Genomic DNA, 18,487 nt, shown 5'->3' with positions numbered 1-18,487 from the left:
CAGTTCTGGAAATTAAATGTCTCTTGTGTCAGAACAAGCACAGTATCAGTAAAAGGTGATGATCATGGTGCCACTAGTAAGCTCCCTCTCCATCCTGGTAAGCCCCTGCAAAATATGATGGGAAAATGGTGGTGTTTCCAAATGGGTTCCTTTTTTTTTTTTTTTTTTTTTTTTTTTTTTGGTAGCTCATAAGCCTGCAAAGTAGAGCCCTAACTCTGCTGGTGATTTTGATCACATGGACCTTTGCTTGGGAAATAAAGTTCTGCACCTAGACCTTAAATGATGCGGGTGCCTGTATTTTGGGCTCTTTTTTTTTATATACCTATCTATAAAGCAGCTATTTATTTATGTAGCATTTGTTTGGCTTGTTTTTTAAACTCAGTAGTTTGACTGCTTCATAAGTGGAGGAAGGATGTAACATTTACTAGGTGATGACTGACATTTCTGTGACTATTTTCAGGGAGACATGGGATATCCAGGCCCTCCTGGGCCCCCGGGGGCAAGAGGATTGGGAATCATGGGTCCCAAGGTTGGTATGATGCCATGTTCAAGTTTTTGGGCTCTTTTGTGGTGCTGGCTGCCAGACTCTGATCTCTCAGACACCAAGCAATCTTCATCAGTTATTGATTTACACTGGTGCAACTTCAGGATAAATCAAGCATATAAACATGGTCACTAACCATACACTTCTACCAACTGGATTAAGAAGAATACTAATGGGATGAAAACTGCATTTGCAGCCAGACTTTATGAGGTTACATCTGGAGATTGAACAGAGCTATCAGGATGGTAAATTAAATGAAATATTTCTTCTGGTTGTATCTATCCTGTTTACAAGATATTCTTTTGTGCTGGAAGATACATTAATTGTGAATTTTATGTTTGCAATTTTTGCTCAATCAGATTAAATCCAATTAATTTCGTTAGTAAAACCATTAGGAAAGAAATACAAAAACAAAAAGTTAATTCTATAAGCAACCAGTGTGCAATGTGGGCAATTTTTTCTCCCTGCACTGAAGTGATTTGTAATGTAAAAAAGACATACGGATAAGAAAAGGCATTCAGTACTTGCCTGGATTTCTTTATTACAGGTTTATCCATCAATTATTTTTACAGAGGCAATGAGGACAAACATTGTGTATATTTCTCCACTTCTGTTTCATTTAAACATAGGCACACCTTTGTAACTTTTTGCATAAGAGCAGAGAGTACAGAACCCTCCACTACCATTTTGTATAAACTAACATCTGAATGAAGAAGCATTGCTATCACCAACTCCAGGTATGCAATAAGCAAAGAGTGTGAATACCTTTTCAGGATGTGTCTGATTTTACCTTGCTTTCTGAAAGCTGCAGCAATTTCAGTACCTTAGTAAATCATACTGACATAGCCTGTTTCAAGTTTGGACTGTCAAAATCCTACAAATGTGTGACCCTATGTGCTTTTTGCACAAAGCCTTTGAGACTGAAAAATATGTTATCTGTGGAGAAACTGTATTTTGTTTTCAAGGGTGAGGACATGTATGTAGTCCCTCTCCTATGAGGAAAGGCTGAGACAGCTGGGATTGTTCAGCCTGGCACAGAGAAGGCTTCATGGTTGAGATGACCTACCCTTTTTCAGTGTGTAAAGACCAGCAGTCCTTGGTTATTATCAACAATTCTTGTCTGTTATTACCACCAATCCTTGGCTGGCTCCACAGCCATAGATGTTTGAGACATACAATTACCTGCTTACCTTCTGGGAATCGAGAGCTGAAAGGGCTCTCACCTTGGACTGCTGTTTATAGGGTTGCAAGAGAGTAGACTTTAGTCATAGTGATTTTCCATCCTGGCCACAATTTGAGTCTGTAACTTTCTTTGAAGGTTCAGTAACAAAAATATTCCACTTGGGTTGTTATTCAGTCAAGAAAGATAAAGTTTCCAAGCCTGTTTGTTAAAAAACAGGAGGTCATTAGATGCCTGTTAGTTCCTGGGAACAGACAGTGTTTCTGATAAGCTCAGGAGGGGCTTAGTCCAAGTGCAGTTCGTCAAGGCTGAGGTCTAATAAGCATTTCTTACATCCTAGTGCAGGGAGAGGCACTGCCACAATCCACACTGGAACTAAAGTTAACTTCTTTGGGCCTGTACAGGAGTCACTTAATTGCAGCCTTCCAGTACCAGAAGGGAGCCTGCAAGAAAGACAGAGATGGACTAGGCATGTAGTGACAGGACAGGGGGGAATGGCTTCACACTAAAAGAGGGTGGGTTTAGATTCAATATTAGGAAGAAATTCTTTAGTGTGAGGGTGGTGAGGCACTGGAACAGTTGCCCAGAGGAGCTGTGGATGCCCCAACCTGAACCTGACAAAAACTTTTATGAAGCTTGATCAAATTTTGAAAACTTTGTCAACTAAAAATAAAGAAAAAAAAGAAAAAGGAAAATCAATAATTTAGTTTTGATGTAATCAAAAGGATATACCTCACTTTGTCACTTTGAAATATTAGATTAGCCTGCCTGCAAAGCACAAGGGCTCTACCTGATTTTGACTGTATTGATACAAATCAGCATGTGCTTCTTTGGGTTTACTCTATTCCCCTCCCACTTACGATTTTCTGAATGACTGATGCTCCTAGAGACTATGGCACCACAGGGGCTTGGCATATGACCATGGTGCCCAAGAACTAACATGCCTGTCAGATTTACTTACACTAGGTTTTATTGCTCTGGTCCTTTGTGCCTCTGCTGTTGTGCCTCCCTTTGGTGGAGTGATTGCACAAAGCTGTTCTGTAAACAGGGTTTCTGTTGTCTTCTGTGTGGGGAAAAATGAGGAAAATATCACACTGTGTTATGAGTAAATTTTATTCTGTAATTATTTCCAGATTAATTGTTCCTTTGCTTTCCTAAGAATTTGCCAAGGATAATTACCACAGCGAGAAAGTGTAAACCAACGAAGAATCAGAACTAGAGTCTTTGACATGGTTTTACTTTTTTGCTTGCAGCAATTTTGGGATTATTTCCATAGTGTTACCACGAGTTTACCTCCTGATCCTTCTTTTTTTGCCTCACTGACTGTTATAGGGTATTATGGGACGTAAAGGCTTCCCTGGCCCACCTGGCCTCCCTGGCACCAGCATACAAGGAGACAAGGTAATCCGGGTTAATGCCATATCTGTTCAGTTTCTTCTAAAACTGTTTCTTAAAGAGACTGCCTTTTTTCTGTCTTTGCTACCAAATCAGTGAACTCCTGCAAATAATAATTTTACACTTAAGTTTCTTATTCAAAAGCTATGCAATATTTACTTTGTTTGCTGTGTTATCAGTATTGTTTGCATCCAATTGCTCTTCTATTGTTCTTGTCATTAAAAATATATTTAACCTGGAGAAAAAAGGCTTGTCTCTGCCACATCTTATTGATTTACTTAGATCTGTGGTTTTCTCTGGGTAGCACTTGTAAGAGGCAGTAACGGGGATCCACTGTGGCAAAATAAGTTAAACAAAATGATGGATATAAATTAAATTAGTCAGTCTCCCATATACTCTTAATTGAGTTTTTACTCACCCAATTCCAGCCACAACTTCTCTCCTTAAAAGGAGAAACACAAACAAGACAACATATTCTGAGCATTCAGTTGTTAAATTGCTTTGTCATAAATGTGTGGAAAAATTATTAAAACTGGAGGCTCCAGTGGAGAACAGCCCAAGTTTTTCCTGTTTTCCTTAAATCAGTGTGCTTAAAATAGAGAATATGATTGAATATTTCTCTGGATCAAGAGTATTGTGCTCAGGTCTCCAGCTCTAAGTGGTCAACCACCGGTGGTTCAGTAAAAGGAGCAATGTTCTAGTTGGGTTAGAAAAGGTGCCTCCCTATACTGTGATTTTGGCTCTAGATACTAAAGCCATCAGGGAATTCACTGGCAAACAGGTCTTCCTTGGAAAACAGTGTCATTCTGAAGCAAACAAACAAACAGATTGTGAAAATGTATGTTGTTTGCAATATGATTCAGAGGAGAATCTTTCTTTGGTTCACTGTGGAATTACTTCATACAAGCTTTACCAGAAAAGCACAGATTTCTTTGGAATTTATTTTATTCAAGACTTACTTTGATTACATCTTCAATGTCTTCCATTTTTATATTTGTGTTCCATCATTTCTGTTTCTATTCTGTAGAGGGCTCTTCCCTTTTTTTTCACTGTGAGGTGTTTCATAGCATAAAAACATACTTTCTTATGTTCTTTCTTTTTCCCTTATTATAGAACTCCCTTTTATGAGTTCTGATTTATCTTGTTTCCAGACTTTCTTAGACAGAGATCTCGACATGGTTAAGAGTCACGACTGTCTAGACCTTTGTTCTGATCTGTTTGCAATTTGGCTCTGTATTAATTGTTATCAGTAATCACAAAGCTAATACATATTGTAATGTGAGGACATAAAAACCTCCTTACTTTCTTTTCTCTTCTTCCTTTGTTTGCTGAATCTCCACAGGCTCTTTGCTGCATTCTTGTGAAAATCAGAAATTTTTTTCCCATTTCTGTATTGCTTTATGGTATAGGAAAACTCTTTCCTTTCTGCCTTTAATAACAATTTCTGTTGTGTTTCCAGAATCTAATATTTGTGTTATATCTTTGTTAATTCTATGGGTATGCAAGGTTAATTATAAAAGCACAATTACCATTCTGAACAAAAATGTTTCAGCAATCAAATGCATCTGATGATACATTAAAAAATATACAGATGACACAATATTATTCTGTTCCTGTGAGAAGGTAAGGGTTACCCAGAATATGCTCAGTGTGCACATATAGACCTCTTTCTCTCTCTCTCTCTCTCTCTCCCCTTGTTTCTCTCTATATATATTTAGATATGCACAGATGTATGTCTGGATGTTATGTTGGCACTGCTATGAAAAAATATCTAAAGCATGTTTTACAAGTGTAGAGAACTCAGTGTCATTATGGAAGCTTTCCAGTGGAAGAAGAGGGTTCACTGACACACTGTCAAACAAAGATATGTTTCTAATGCAAGGATGTGGAATTTAGGGATGTTGGAAAGTAGTGTGTCCTGGTTATGAAATGTCTTTGGGCTTGAAAACAAAACTGTAATGATATGGTGGGTCAAACTCAGCTTCTATTGTTTTTGTAGCAGTCCATGAGTTGTGTAGGTACCATCAGTCTTGCAATTTCTAATTTCTTCCCTTACCAATTGCTTTTTAAAATTATGATTATTTTTATATAATTCTTAGGAGCAGCTTATTTCTGAGCCACTTTTGCAACTGTCTTGCTCTGGTAGCACCGGTTTTCTCCACACACTAATGCTTGTTATCTTCTGTCTATTTCGTCGTTCTATCTCTTCTCATGTCAAACTTCATTCTTTTTGGCCACTCTTCATCAGATTAAAGCTACTCTACTCCTGCATTTGAGCTACCAATATTACTCCAAATATTTTTTTATATATGGAGAAAGATCTTGGTCTGCATATGGTAAGAATGGAATGCCAAAAATGAGTTGGTTTTCAAGTTATTTTATGTTGATAGTTATGTTCACAGATCTTCTTTTTTTATACTTGATTCATTTTCAAAACCACAGTCTAGACATTCTCAGGTCTGCACTCAGTTCATTTTGGTAATACTGGTGGTCAAGTTTGATTTTAATTATGTACATGGATTGAACTGTCAAAGCCATAAATATTTTTAAATTAATACAGCATACTTCTTGGGTTTTACTAAATGTACTGTTATGGAATCCATGATAAAACCTTCTAATGTTGATTGATACTTGTTGCACAAGTAGAGGAAGTAGGATTTGGTTCCACAGTTGATGTTTTAAAGGATGAAACTCACATGCATGCTTGAGAGAAATGTCAGCTGTATGGGTATGAATTTACTTAGAACAGTAGGTCTCATTCAGTTTTCATTGCCTGAACACCATCCTAACAGTGTCAAATGGGCAGCAACAAATGGCAGTAATAAATCTAGTTTTGTTTGGTCTGACATGTATTACTAGTGAATGACCACTGGAATACACAGCATATCCCGATTTTGGTTCACATGCGTGTGCTCTGCAGACCTGCAGAGGTGTTAACCAAGAAGCTGTGTGATGACCCAGGGGGGAGGGATGGTCCATCCCAGTGCCGAACAGCAAGCCTTGGAACAAACTGGCACACTATTTCACTGTGTTTAAAAGCCATTTGCATTAATACCTAAATGAGGACCCCGAGAAGCACAATCCTGCTGAAAAGCAACTTAAAGGAAATTAGATTAAATAGTCACTGTGAGCTCCTATGACAGAAATAAATAAATTGTGCATCCCATCACCTTAGGAGTATTTCCTATTCACAGGAAATCCCCCTAGTGGATCAGCTATGTAATTTGATACATCCACTGTTTTCCAGTCTCCAGCATTTACATCATAGTGTCTGACTTGCTGCTGCTGTAAGAAACTGGGGAGAGGGGAAGTTCTGCTTACAAAGGCAAGAGGCTACTGGTTAGCAGGTCAGGGATAGGTAGCCCTGATGGCAAGCAGAGCTTTTAATTCCCCAAGTCAGGGCTAGTAGATCAAGAGGCACCCACAGGGCAAGGCTATGAAAGCAGTGCTCCAGTGGAGATGTGAACAGTGGTGTGCCTTGGATATCTTTCCTAGCACAGGGCAAGACCACAATGCACCCATGTGCAAACAGAAGCCGTCATCTCAGCAGGATCTCAGTCAGATCTGGAATTCGGACAGGGAAAACCATCCATGGACATGCAGTACACTGCCTTTGAGGAGCTGCATCTCATTGCCTAACTCCTGGTGAATTCCCAGCTCAGGGGAGCCAGGAGCCCTTAGTACAAGGAAGAGAAGGTTGGCTTAGCTGTGCGCTGTGCAGCTGTTTCTCTGCCTGCAGAAATCCATAAGCCCCTATCCAGCACAGCAGGGATAGTCAGTGATCAGTCCTGCTGCACTGGTGCACATTAGGTGAAGGCTGGATAAACTTGGAAACATTTTTGTGTTTCTCTGTCCATTATGAGCAGTATCACCCCTTTAGACCCATTTGTGAGCAGCAATACAAGAATTAGTAAAAGATGCTTCAGAGGGACAAGTGAGAGCTCTTGACTGAAAAGTAGAACAGACTAACCCTGTACTTGCACCTCATAGTTAGGTTTGATACAGGTGGTAACTGCTCCTGATCTCACTGACATTCTCTGGAGCTGGTTTTGATATCGGCACCAAGCACTGCTGTTAAGTGAATTATTTATGTTATGTGAATTATGGTGAAGCATTTATGTACCAGGAAATATAATCAGTTCTAGCTGTGTTTAAAATGCATACAGCAGCTGATCTGTAAAAAACATTTGTGTTACCCTATTAAATAAAGCAAGAAAGTTTCTGGAATCCAGAAGCTATGAAGAATTTTCTGCATGTATATAACAGCTGTGTTTTACAACATTGTGTGCCCACACTGCTAGTATGGACATGCTTCTAAAGTCAAAGTACATGCAGCAGGGCATGTGTAGCAATCCTTATAAACAGTTTTGAGCTTTGTAACTGGACTGATACTCTCTTTTGAATTATCAGCAGAAAAATGCTCTGCTTTCCACACTGTGAAGGGTAGAGATGTCTTCTTATTTACTTAAGATCAGAAAAACTAAGTTTACCCTAGAGAGATCATGAATGTGTGTTTTTAGAGAAAATTTGGTTTGGACCTCATTTTACTGCTTGTAGACAGGATGAATAAGTATCTGAGCCTCTAAGAGGTTACTTTTGTCTTTCATCTCTTTCAGTGGAATGACAAATTTAATTAATCAGGAATTAATAAGGTTCTCATGTATGTTCTGAATCATAGCCAATTGCTTATTTCTCCAGCCTTAGACCAGTTTTGTGTGCTTCATCCCTGCTTTCTCTATGATGCAGAGTGTTCTAAAGTGAATAGAGAACAGCATAGATTTTACATTAATTTTCAGTTAAACTTAAGTTTCATATTCTGCTCAGGGAGAAAAAGGAAGTAAAGGTTCTCCTGGACCAAAAGGATCAATAGGACCTGGCCTTCCTGGACAAAAGGTAAATCCTAAGTTTGAAGTAAGGAGAAAAAAAAAGGGGTTTTCTTCCTTTATTGGTTATTTGGTGTGACAGGTCTTTGAAGAGAAACAGAAGACAAAGACATTACCTTGTTTAGCTAGCAAGGTAGGTACCTACTATTCATTGTCAGCTTTGAAGTCTGTGAAAATCCTGATGGTCATTAAGGACCAGATTACAAAGTAGGATCTAGAATGAGCTCATACCTGTTAGCAGGAGAATAATTCTGTTATTAAAATTATGTATTCAGTTATTTTTTATGTTTTTGGGGTATTACAAAATGTCCTTTTATTTGCCAGTCTCCGACAAAAAAAGGAATCGCTTTAGAATTAATATCATTTAAGGGCTTTGTTTTATTTGACTTGTTTTTTTCTGCAATGGTTGAAGGCCAAGCTTGAATCTTTCCTTACTGAATAACTTCCTGGTTTTTATAAAAGTTGTGATAATTTCCTACACTTAACTATTCACATCTAACAGCTTGGGAGCTTTTATGTGAATATCAAGCTCTTTCACACAGATTCAAATTTCTGCCTCCTAGTTACGTTTTCACTCACATTCCAAATGCCACATACTATAATAATAGCTGCAATATTTTCACTGATCTTCATATTCATCTTGTATATTGGCTAATCTTTGTGACCCAATGTAAATCTCTCCAAGTGACTTTTCTCCAAGCAAACTTTTGTGTTTGCTATTAATATAGCAGTCTTGTCACACATGAAAAGGAATGGTTTAGTTCAGCAGGAATTTTGTATATGAACCAAAAAGATCAGGTTTTAGTATATTTAAGGGTAAGAAAGTAGCACCACCACCACAGTCAGCAAATCATATTTGCTTTCCCATTATTATTAATGCTGACATTAACTTTGATGATGTTCGATTCAATTCATTGACAGGTAATGGAAAGTAATATCCTTTGCTGGATGCTATGATTTTGTAAAATATAATAAGAGCTGTCTTCCAAGACCTTACTTAGTTGAAACTGGTTTTCTTAATGCTGTGGAGAAGCTGTGTACAATTTCCAGATTTACACCGGTTTGAATAAGATCAGAATCAGACTGAGAGTCAAAAGGGTTCTTTAAAACTGGCAACAAACTGGTAACCACAGTGAAGGCTGTAACACAGGAGGTACCTGTGTGATTCCACTGGCTGGATAATAATGAGGAATGATATCAAAATAGACAGTAATCTAGACAAATTCATAAGCTTTAAAATTTCAAGTGAAATGTAAGCTGGTTAGTAATTTCCAGAGAGAAGTAAAAAAACTGTCCTGTACAATCTTCTTCTTTAAAAAAATGTCTAATTTAGAACCTGAATCTTATTTACAATATATTTTATACCTGCATTGTATGAAAACTGTCTCATAATGTTGAAACCTCTCACTTTTTGGAAATCAAAAAGTCTAGTCAGTTGAGGGGAAAAGTGCAGAATTGCTTCTAAATGTGAAACATTGTATTTTCCAATGGATATAACAGTCCAAGCCTGCCTCTTCGTTTGTCCTTTGAAAGCTCACAGGTTTTCATTTGGCTTTTATGCAGAGCTGGTGTGAGTTTCAGCACAGTGGCTGATCTGAGGCAATTATATCTCTCCATAAGTCTAAATTAGCATAGGTCCAGTATAAACATGGTTTTAGAGTTCAAGAAAATCAAAGACCAGTAAATATTATAGATTCTTGGCATTTGCATATAGATGTCTTTACTCCCCCTCAAGAACTAAGGTAAGTTTTCATAGAAATTTCTCAAAGATGCTTTTACTGCCCATTTTGCTTTCTCTGAGAGCCTGCTTTCAGATATTCTCCTTATAATACATACAAGATAAACCATTAATAAAAAGAAAAAACAACAAAACAAGCCAGAAAAATTTATCTTTAAAGCTCATGGAACCTTCCAGCTCTGATAATCAACGAAACTGGAGCTATGACTATATTTAATACAGTTGTTTTAAATTAGGGAGACTATGGAGATAAAGGTGATCCAGGGAGCAAAGGTGCCAAAGGAGAGATTGGAGACCCAGGACCTCCAGGGCCAAAGGTAAAACACATTTTCATGTTACTGAAATTTACAAAATAGAAATTAAGCAAATTGTTAATTATATCACTCTTAATGTTTTCAGGGAAGTGGGGGAAGAAAAGGTGAAGCTGGTCTTTCAGTAAGTATATAAATAAATTATTTGAAGCAATAGTAGTTTATCTGGGGAAAATATTTAAAGGTTATGTGATCTTTATGAGGGTCTTTATGAGATATTGCATTGCCTGCATTTTTGTAAATATATAAATATTTCAGCATTCTTAACACCAGAACACACAACAAGTTAATACTCTTTTTCAGAGAGAAGATGTTATCAGACTTATCAACGAAATATGTGGTAAGCATTACAGTCTGGAAAAAAGTACTTCTGATAAAACAAAGTGAATTTATATTGACTGAATGGATTTCTCCTCTGCATGTTTGTGTGTCAGGATACCACTGATATGAAAACGATGCTCTCTATCTTGCCAGAGCTATACCTGAAGTAATTTGGTCCAGCTCTGTTTCTGTGATCAGTACCAGTAACTAGAAATTAATTCATTAACTGAGTTTTAACTGACTGTAAATCTGATGTGTGAGCTCAATTCATTTTTTGAAGGTGGTTTCTCATAAATTGTCTGAAATGGGTATTTTCTAGGTTGTGGTATCAAATGTAGAGTAATGCCACTGGAACTAGTATTCGTCATTGACAGTTCAGAAAGTGTTGGACCGGATAACTTCAATATTATCAAAACCTTTATGAAAACATTCATTGACAAGGTTTCAGCCAACCACGCTACAACCCGCATCGGCGTCATCAACTTCAGCCACAAAGTGGACCTGGTGTCTTCTCTGAACCAATACACAAGCAAAGAATATCTGAAATCAGCTGTTGATAAGATGCCCTACTTAGGAGAAGGCACATACACAGCTTCTGCTATCCAAGAAGCCATTCGCTTGTTCCAGGCAGCGCGCCCGGCAGTAAGGAAGGTGGCTGTTGTAATAACGGATGGACAAGCGGACAGTCGTGATAAAGTACAACTGGATACTGTAGTAAGAGACGCCCATGCTACAGATATTGAGATATTTGTCATTGGGATTGTTCAAAGGACTGATCCTCATTATGGGGATTTCCTGAAAGAAATGCAGCTCATTGCAACAGACCCTGATGACGAACATGTTTACCAGATAGATGACTTCATAACACTTTCAGGTAAAAGAAACTATTTCATTAAGAGGAAATTTGAAATAAGCATGAAAGGGAGTGTGGCCTCTCCCATGGCCAGGCAAGGCAGCCTACTGAGTGGCAGCTTTTATTTCTCTGTTGGATAAAGCTCACTCTTGTTTCGCATCATCTTTGGCCAAATTAAACCTTTGCCAAATTTTTGCCTCTTGCAGAAACAATAAACTACAAAGAACATCAGTTTTCTAAGCCCAGGTCTTCTTTGGGATACTCCTCTTTTGTGAGAGATTGCATCAGCCTTCCTTCACAGTCCTTTTGTGCTTGGCCATAGTTTCACCCAAGAGAGGTGTAGATTTCCCTCCACCTTGATGTAACATCTCGGACTCTCTCTTTCTTTTGGGCCTTGTCAGTCTTGGAATCCCTCCACTCTCTCTTACAAGCATTCTTTCATTTTTTTGGTTTTTTTCTGAAAGCCATAGGGAAACCTATGCTTTCACCCTGATTCCAGGGAAAAAATGCTGGACCCACACACAAGGGAATGGGATATGATAGACATTGTATATTTCAATGTATGTGGCTTGAAAAAATTCTGTGGCTACAGGTGAAATCAGGAGCAAACCCAGAGGAAATCTATGATGACCTATGAAAAAAAAAGTACATTGACCTAGACTAACTGTAGACCAGCCTATACTTTACCTGAGTATAATCTTATTTTGCTGTGCTGAGACTGTGAATGAAGTTAAGTCTGGATTTAAGGCATTAAGAGGAATCCAAGCTAAGGTTCTGGTTCCAATGGGATTACATTTAGGGCTCTGACTCAGACTTTAGCATTCAATATAAAAATATTCCCATTCACTGGTGTTTTTTATTTTTGCAAATTAGTAGAAAACCATGCCCAGATTTTCTTTTTCTTTCTTACATGTAAAGGCTTTTTTCCCTTCACTCTCATTTTTCATCTGTTTCTTCTTAAAATGACAACATGGCATTAAAATAAAATAGTTCAGAGACTGTGTTGCTTTATTACTTGTCATTTGCATTTTGACATCACTACAAAAGATGGTGTTTCACAAGACCCTGTGATTAAAGGTTTAGGGTTAATACTGCACTAAGAGCTTGTGCTGAATCATTGTGAGTTCTTTTTATTACTATTAAAAAATGTCATCAATTCATTAATCTTTTCAGCTCTTGAAAATAAACTGATCACAAAAATCTGTGAGAATGAGTCTTCAATCTACACCAGAAATTACAATGTGTTATCTCCATCTCCATCTCCATCTCCATCTCCAAGTCTGGAATCTGAAATTCTCAGGGAAGATGCTAATAGCCAGTTACCTAAAATGACTACTTCCGAGACTGCTGTGCTTCCTACAGAAGGAATTGGTTCCCCAGTGAGTAAAGAAGTAATGGTTATCAAATGTTTTTAAAATGTGTGGCTTTATTTGAATTCAAATATTTTACCATCTTTATTTCACCACCTGCCTTTTAATATGCAAATAACATGTCATTTGACCAGACCAATATGTTTGGAAAAAACTTTTAAAGTTAGAGTGAACTTATTTGTTGAGAACAAACATTTACAAAAGAAATAGGGTAATACTGCCTCTTGGTTTCAATAAATGCTAACAGTTCTCACATTTTTTGTAGGTCTTAATTAATCTCAGAAGTGAGTTAGAGCTCCTACATTTCTATTGAGGCATGCACACAGTGGATAAGACATTTATTTATGTGCAAGCTGATTGTTAGTACAATGCTTCTTGTTGTGGCACGCAGTTTCCAGGTTGTTCCCAGCCATATTTCCAAGTTATTAAGCCTTTGGTGTTGTTTCACTTTCCACATTGGGCTGTACTTGTAGGACTCCTTATTTGTTACTCTTCATTCTCCAGCTTAAAATTTCTTCTGACCTGCACTGAGGTTCTGCCCTCCAAAACAGTGCTGCTGCACAGACAGACAGGACAGGGAGAGCTTTAATGCAATAGATAATATTTTCTGCAGGTGTGTATCACCTTAGTTCCCTTATTGGGTCTCCAGTATTTTTCAGCCACTGTTGGGGTATTGGGTTAGGATATTTGTCACCTGTGCAGTAGATCAGCACTAACACCTTAGGGTGTTTTTATTGCTTTGCCTAAAGTAGTCAATGATAAAAGTTGAACTTTGCTTGCCCTTATAACCAGATGGATAAACTGGTTGAAATATTTGATGTGTAAACCTCTGTAGCTGCATGGAATGGATATAGCAGACCATGATACTGGTATTAAAATATTAATTTAATACAGATTAGAGATAATTAAATATTACTGACTTACTGTGGAGGATTCAATGGATTATCCACTTATTAATTATTAAAGATTATTTATCCTTGTGTTATTGTTTATATAATACCGTTCATAATTAAATAGTTCACTTTCAAAATCCAGGTTAATTTCTAAGAATAAGAGCTCCTTTGGTAGGCGTGATTGAGGCTTGTAATACCTCTAGACAGATCTGTGAGACACTGAGGGTCAGTTTTGACATTCTGTATTATTAAGAAAAATAAAAGTAAACCAAGACAGATGCTGACTTTATAAAGCATGTGATAAGAATCAGAAAGGATTCTTAGGTAGGTTCTCAGATATATCAGATAGGATTAGATGCTCACACACTTGGTTCTGGCTGGCTGTGTTTATAGTTAAATCTTCAAACTGTTGAATTACTATCGTATATAAACACAGTCTTTTTGTAGACCTAGAGAAGAAATGCAAAATTTAAGGATTGTATGAATTGTCTGCACCTTTACATTTCACCTAGGCTGAGTTCCAATGACTCTGAAGAGTTTTCTCAAACTGACTTTGTCAGTAGTGGCCTGTAAATGGGAAGATATTGAATAGTGTCAAATTCCTATCTCTTCTCAGTAAGTAATCAATGTCTGATTAAGGCAGCTATTTGTACTATACTGTACTAAGAACCTTGCAAATCTTCTTGAATATACTAAAATTTTAGAGAGGCAATTTTTTATATAATAGTTGTAATTTGAAGACCAGGGTTGACTGCTTAACACTTCTATCAAGGTAAATTTTAAAATTCTAATGATTAGCAACTGGCTGTTAGCCAGAAATATGACAGATTGAAGATGTCAGATCATGCCCAATGAGTGTACTAGATGTTAAGCAGCACTGATTTATCAAAAAATTCCTTCCATTTTTTGTTTTATTAGTATTACAGACTAAGTAGTGACTGGAAATTTGCTTGAATTGAATGAATTCAGCTTAGTGACTAAATTGAAGTCATTACTTTGCCTTTTCATTATGCTCTCATTGTCAGAAAATTATGGTTCCATACTGAGTAATCACTAGAAGAAGGTCCAAACTGACCTGCTGTTAACAGTATTTTTTCACACATTGTTTAGCAAAATTTTCCTGCATAATTCTGTAATTTTTTTTCTCATAGCATCTGAGCCCAGACAGAATTTTAAGATTTTGACTCCTTTTGCAGCATAGTCCATCGCAATCCAGATACACTGAACCTCTGCCATCTGCTCAGGACCACACTGTGACCACCTCCGCTCACAGAGAATCGATACTTCCCCCAGTTTATAACATGTCTGAAATCAAACCCCTAAGTCCAGTTGTCAATCCTTTGTTTGGTGGAACTGCTGCTGAAGATCACCAGCTAGCTGTGTTGCCAACACAGGTAGCAACAACCCAAAAAAGTGAGTAATAAATACTGCCCGCAGATAGCGCGTAGCGAGTCTGTACCAAAAAAAGCGATGAGCAAACCCCACTCCCCCTTCCAATATCATTTAGATTTTATTACTTTTTGTATTTCTGGGTGTTCTGTCTACAGACACTACACACAGTCAGAGCCAGATTTTCAGACTCAGATGATACCCTTGTGTACCAACTGCATGCTTAGGTATTTCAATAGCAGCTTGATTCTTGCATCAGGATTTAGGCAGTCTTATTTCCAACTGATCCTGTGTATTTTTAGGCCTGTTCAGGTAAGTCATTAATGGAAATGGAATTTGGCCAGGCACTACAAGAAAGAAAAAAAAAAGAGATGCTTTTCTTACTGAAGGAGGCACTTCTAAGATAACAACTTATCCCCAGAATCCAAGCTAACTTTTACTGATGCACTTTCAGATCCAAGGTGCTTGGAACCTATGAAACCAGGGGATTGTTGGGACTACGTGGTGAAATGGTATTATGACAAGAATGGCAATTCTTGTGGCCAGTTCTGGTATGGAGGTTGTAATGGTACCAACAACAGATTTGAAACAGAAAAAGAATGTCGAGAAACCTGTGTTGATTGATTAATAAGTAAGTTTTCTCCTTCAGGTCCTCCCTCGATCACTTCTTTTCCCCCTTATGTTTTATTTTACATTAATCAAAATTCAGTTTTCCTTTTCAACTCACAGCCTATGCAGTCAATATCACAAGGTCCTTCTGCAACTTCTTGCAGTCACTCCTTTTCTTTACAACTTTACTACTGCTACTTAACTACTTTAAAGGGACACAATATTGTCACCAACTCCAACTTTGTCACCTCCCTATTTACTCCCTTCCCTAGATAACTTATTATTATCTTGAGTAGGACAGACCACGGCATCCATCCTTCAGTGACATCTGTCAACTGACCATTTATCCCCTTTTTTTGTTTTATTCTTTTCACAACTTACAAGTTACAAGACTGTCTCTCTCAAATCAATGCAATTTTCCTTTGGGGAGGGACCTTACATTTTGGAAATCCAGTCAGCCTATACTGGCTATCTTAGATCCACATTCTTAGGGAGCGAGGAATGGCCTTCAGAGAGGTTATTTATCAATAGTGCAAAAGTGCCTTTACAAAAGCCATATAACTCATCCCCAATAACTTGCATTAAATACTCTATTTCGACTTTCAGTACAGGAAAATTTTATTGACCTGCAGAGCATGTTTTTCAAAACTTTTCAGGAAAATTAAACAATTTCTTATTTATTCTAGAAATTACTTCTGTTGGGAACTTTTGAAGCTGGAAGTTCATGTGTTCTGAGGAAGAACTGGCTGAGAAGAATCCAAAATGAAGTGTTAGCATGAAGTTATTGCTTCTGCACTTTATTGCTTTCCCCACTACGGTCTGCATGTTAACCAGATTCCTGTATAATGTACGCTATCTGCAACACCATAGCAATAACTTGGGATCACACATACAGACACACCTTTTCCCTCCGAATTTACAGTAACTTGATACTACTCCACATGGCAATAATGAGATTCTGTTTTTCAGATTAAAATGTCAAAACTGTTTACATTTAGTTCTTAATGACAGAGGTCTCTTAGTCTCGTGGAAGAATAAAATATGCTCTAGTTTTAAACAATAGTAAGTTGTTCCTGAAATTAGCCCTCTTAATACAGCATTTAGAGACATAAATAAAGATTTCTATTAATTAGAGTTCCTCTCTGGAATGTAAGTAACACAGCTATAGGTGATTAAATAGGGGTTTTGTCCATTAGTAAAGCACACTTAGATTAACATCCAAAACACACATTAAAAACAGGATTCTTCATGTCCTTTAGGATAGTCAGTACATTTCAATTTCTCAGGGCCTCTGGGTTAAAAAAAAAAAAAAGTATTTCACTCTAATATATGCTACTAAACCAAAAAAGGGAAAACCACTGAAAGATGTATACTAATGTTTACTCATATCCTTTCTATTTTTAGCCATAATCCTATATAAGCACGTTGTTAAAACTGAAAATGACAAACATATGATTAAAATGGAAAGTAATACCTGATGAAGAGTCATGCATCATTATTTCTTCATAAACAAAAGACTAGAATCTACACAGTCAGTATGGACAATACTTGATGTGTTTAAACAATTCCTTACACAATTTGTGAACAAATGACAGGATGTACCTTGCAAAATGAGCTTTTTTTGCAGCAAATAGGATGCAAACCTAATTCTATGGAAATCAGTGCTTGAAGAAGAGTTTAAAAGTTTTAAATTTTTTTCCCAAAAATCTGACCTTTTAAAATAAGTTTGAAGTTAGAAATGAAATAAACTGAGAACAGCCCCAGAAAACATCCTGTTCTTATTCTCAGAACTAAAATGATGATGATATACTTATACTAAAATGATGATCTCTCAAAAAACCTCCGAGGGCACAATTAATTTCTGTGTGACATGGACCAATAAAAGAGAAACATACTACCTTGTACTATGCATACTATGAAGATCTCCTTAATCCTACCAGGAATATTTTACATTTAGCTGCACCTGGAAACTCACAGCAGCAAAGCCCACTGGAGTTGCAAGAAAGCCTAGGAATCTGCAAGATCTTTCAAATCTGTTCTAATCTTGTGTGCTTGGGCAGTTGCTTGAGGGATGGGATTAGCTGTGTGTTCAGCTCCAGATCTCCAGACAAAGAAATACATCTGTCTAAGAAATATTGAGAATAATGAGTTTGGGAATAAATGTGACAATGTAGGTTATGGGTTTGCAATATCTTCTATAACGTTTAGTGAAAACCTTTCTGGTAAATCTGACAAGCTTTAGTAAGTACAAAGAATGACATCATTTGTTACTTAAGGTTATAAAACAAGCAGTTACTCTTTAACATGCACACAAGGACTCATTTTAATGCAGTTAAACCGGTGTTATACAAAAGACCACTGCTTTATTTTTCACTTTTATGTAGAGTTGACTAAGCCTTTTGTAGCAAAGAGGGAAAAGTGAAGGCTATAAGGTTGTTTTAAAAGTTGTATGCTGTTCAAATCAGATTATCCTGAAACGAGCATCCTTTTCTGTTTGGGTCTTTTTGTGTATCTCCAGACTGCAAACTCTGAAGGTATGCTCTGATATATAGAAAAACTATGGAAAAGCACATAACTGCCTCCTGAAAGGACTCTTCTCTAAATCTGCATCAGCAATGACTGGCAGCATTGGCTCCCGTCTTCTCAAAGGTGTCATGGGGCAATAAACCAGGAGAGGGCCCTGCTTGCCAAACATCCACTGTTTTATTCCCGGCTAGAGTAAAATCATGCAAGATCATTGCTGAGAGCATTACAGTTTTCACTGAAAAAAAACCAAACCTTTATTTTTGTCACGGCCAAATTTTAAAAGCAAAAGTAGTTTAATCATTAAATCCTTAAATCTTCTGCTGGACTGGGCCAAATGCTATAAACCATAAAATCTAAGAGTAGTGAGTAACAGAGACTTTTCTATAGAACTGATCATTATAAGATAAATTCTTTTTTTGACATCCTTGATTTTAAGAGTTCAGATTAAGACTCAGAAAATTACCAGGAAAATAGT

The 18,487-nt window shown here is 37.2% G+C and overlaps 1 protein-coding gene across 3 annotated transcripts in view; it reads left to right on the top strand.

Moving 5' to 3' along the window:
- LOC138106376 (collagen alpha-1(XXVIII) chain-like) overlaps positions 1-17,716 on the top strand; it is a 69,774-nt gene extending 52,058 nt beyond the window's left edge. For 2 of the 3 annotated variants that reach the window (XM_069006892.1, XM_069006893.1), the window contains 11 exons: positions 461-529; positions 3,057-3,125; positions 7,944-8,012; positions 9,977-10,057; positions 10,140-10,175; positions 10,355-10,391; positions 10,692-11,246; positions 12,399-12,604; positions 14,685-14,901; positions 15,332-15,508; positions 16,173-17,714. In XM_069006892.1, coding sequence (XP_068862993.1) covers positions 461-529; positions 3,057-3,125; positions 7,944-8,012; positions 9,977-10,057; positions 10,140-10,175; positions 10,355-10,391; positions 10,692-11,246; positions 12,399-12,604; positions 14,685-14,901; positions 15,332-15,501 — 1,509 coding nt within the window. In that variant the 3' untranslated portion in view covers positions 15,502-15,508; positions 16,173-17,714. Of the gene's footprint in view, positions 1-460; positions 530-3,056; positions 3,126-7,943; positions 8,013-9,976; positions 10,058-10,139; positions 10,176-10,354; positions 10,392-10,691; positions 11,247-12,398; positions 12,605-14,684; positions 14,902-15,331; positions 15,509-16,172 lie in introns of all 3 variants that reach the window. The other variant, XM_069006894.1, reaches the window with a different exon arrangement.
- The last annotated feature ends 771 nt before the right edge of the window (positions 17,717-18,487 follow it).

Source organism: Aphelocoma coerulescens, chromosome 2 (genome assembly GCF_041296385.1).
Source record: "Aphelocoma coerulescens isolate FSJ_1873_10779 chromosome 2, UR_Acoe_1.0, whole genome shotgun sequence".
Lineage (NCBI taxonomy): Eukaryota > Metazoa > Chordata > Aves > Passeriformes > Corvidae > Aphelocoma > Aphelocoma coerulescens.
Note: the sequence above shows the minus strand (reverse complement) of the source record. Positions and strands in the feature narration are given on the sequence as shown.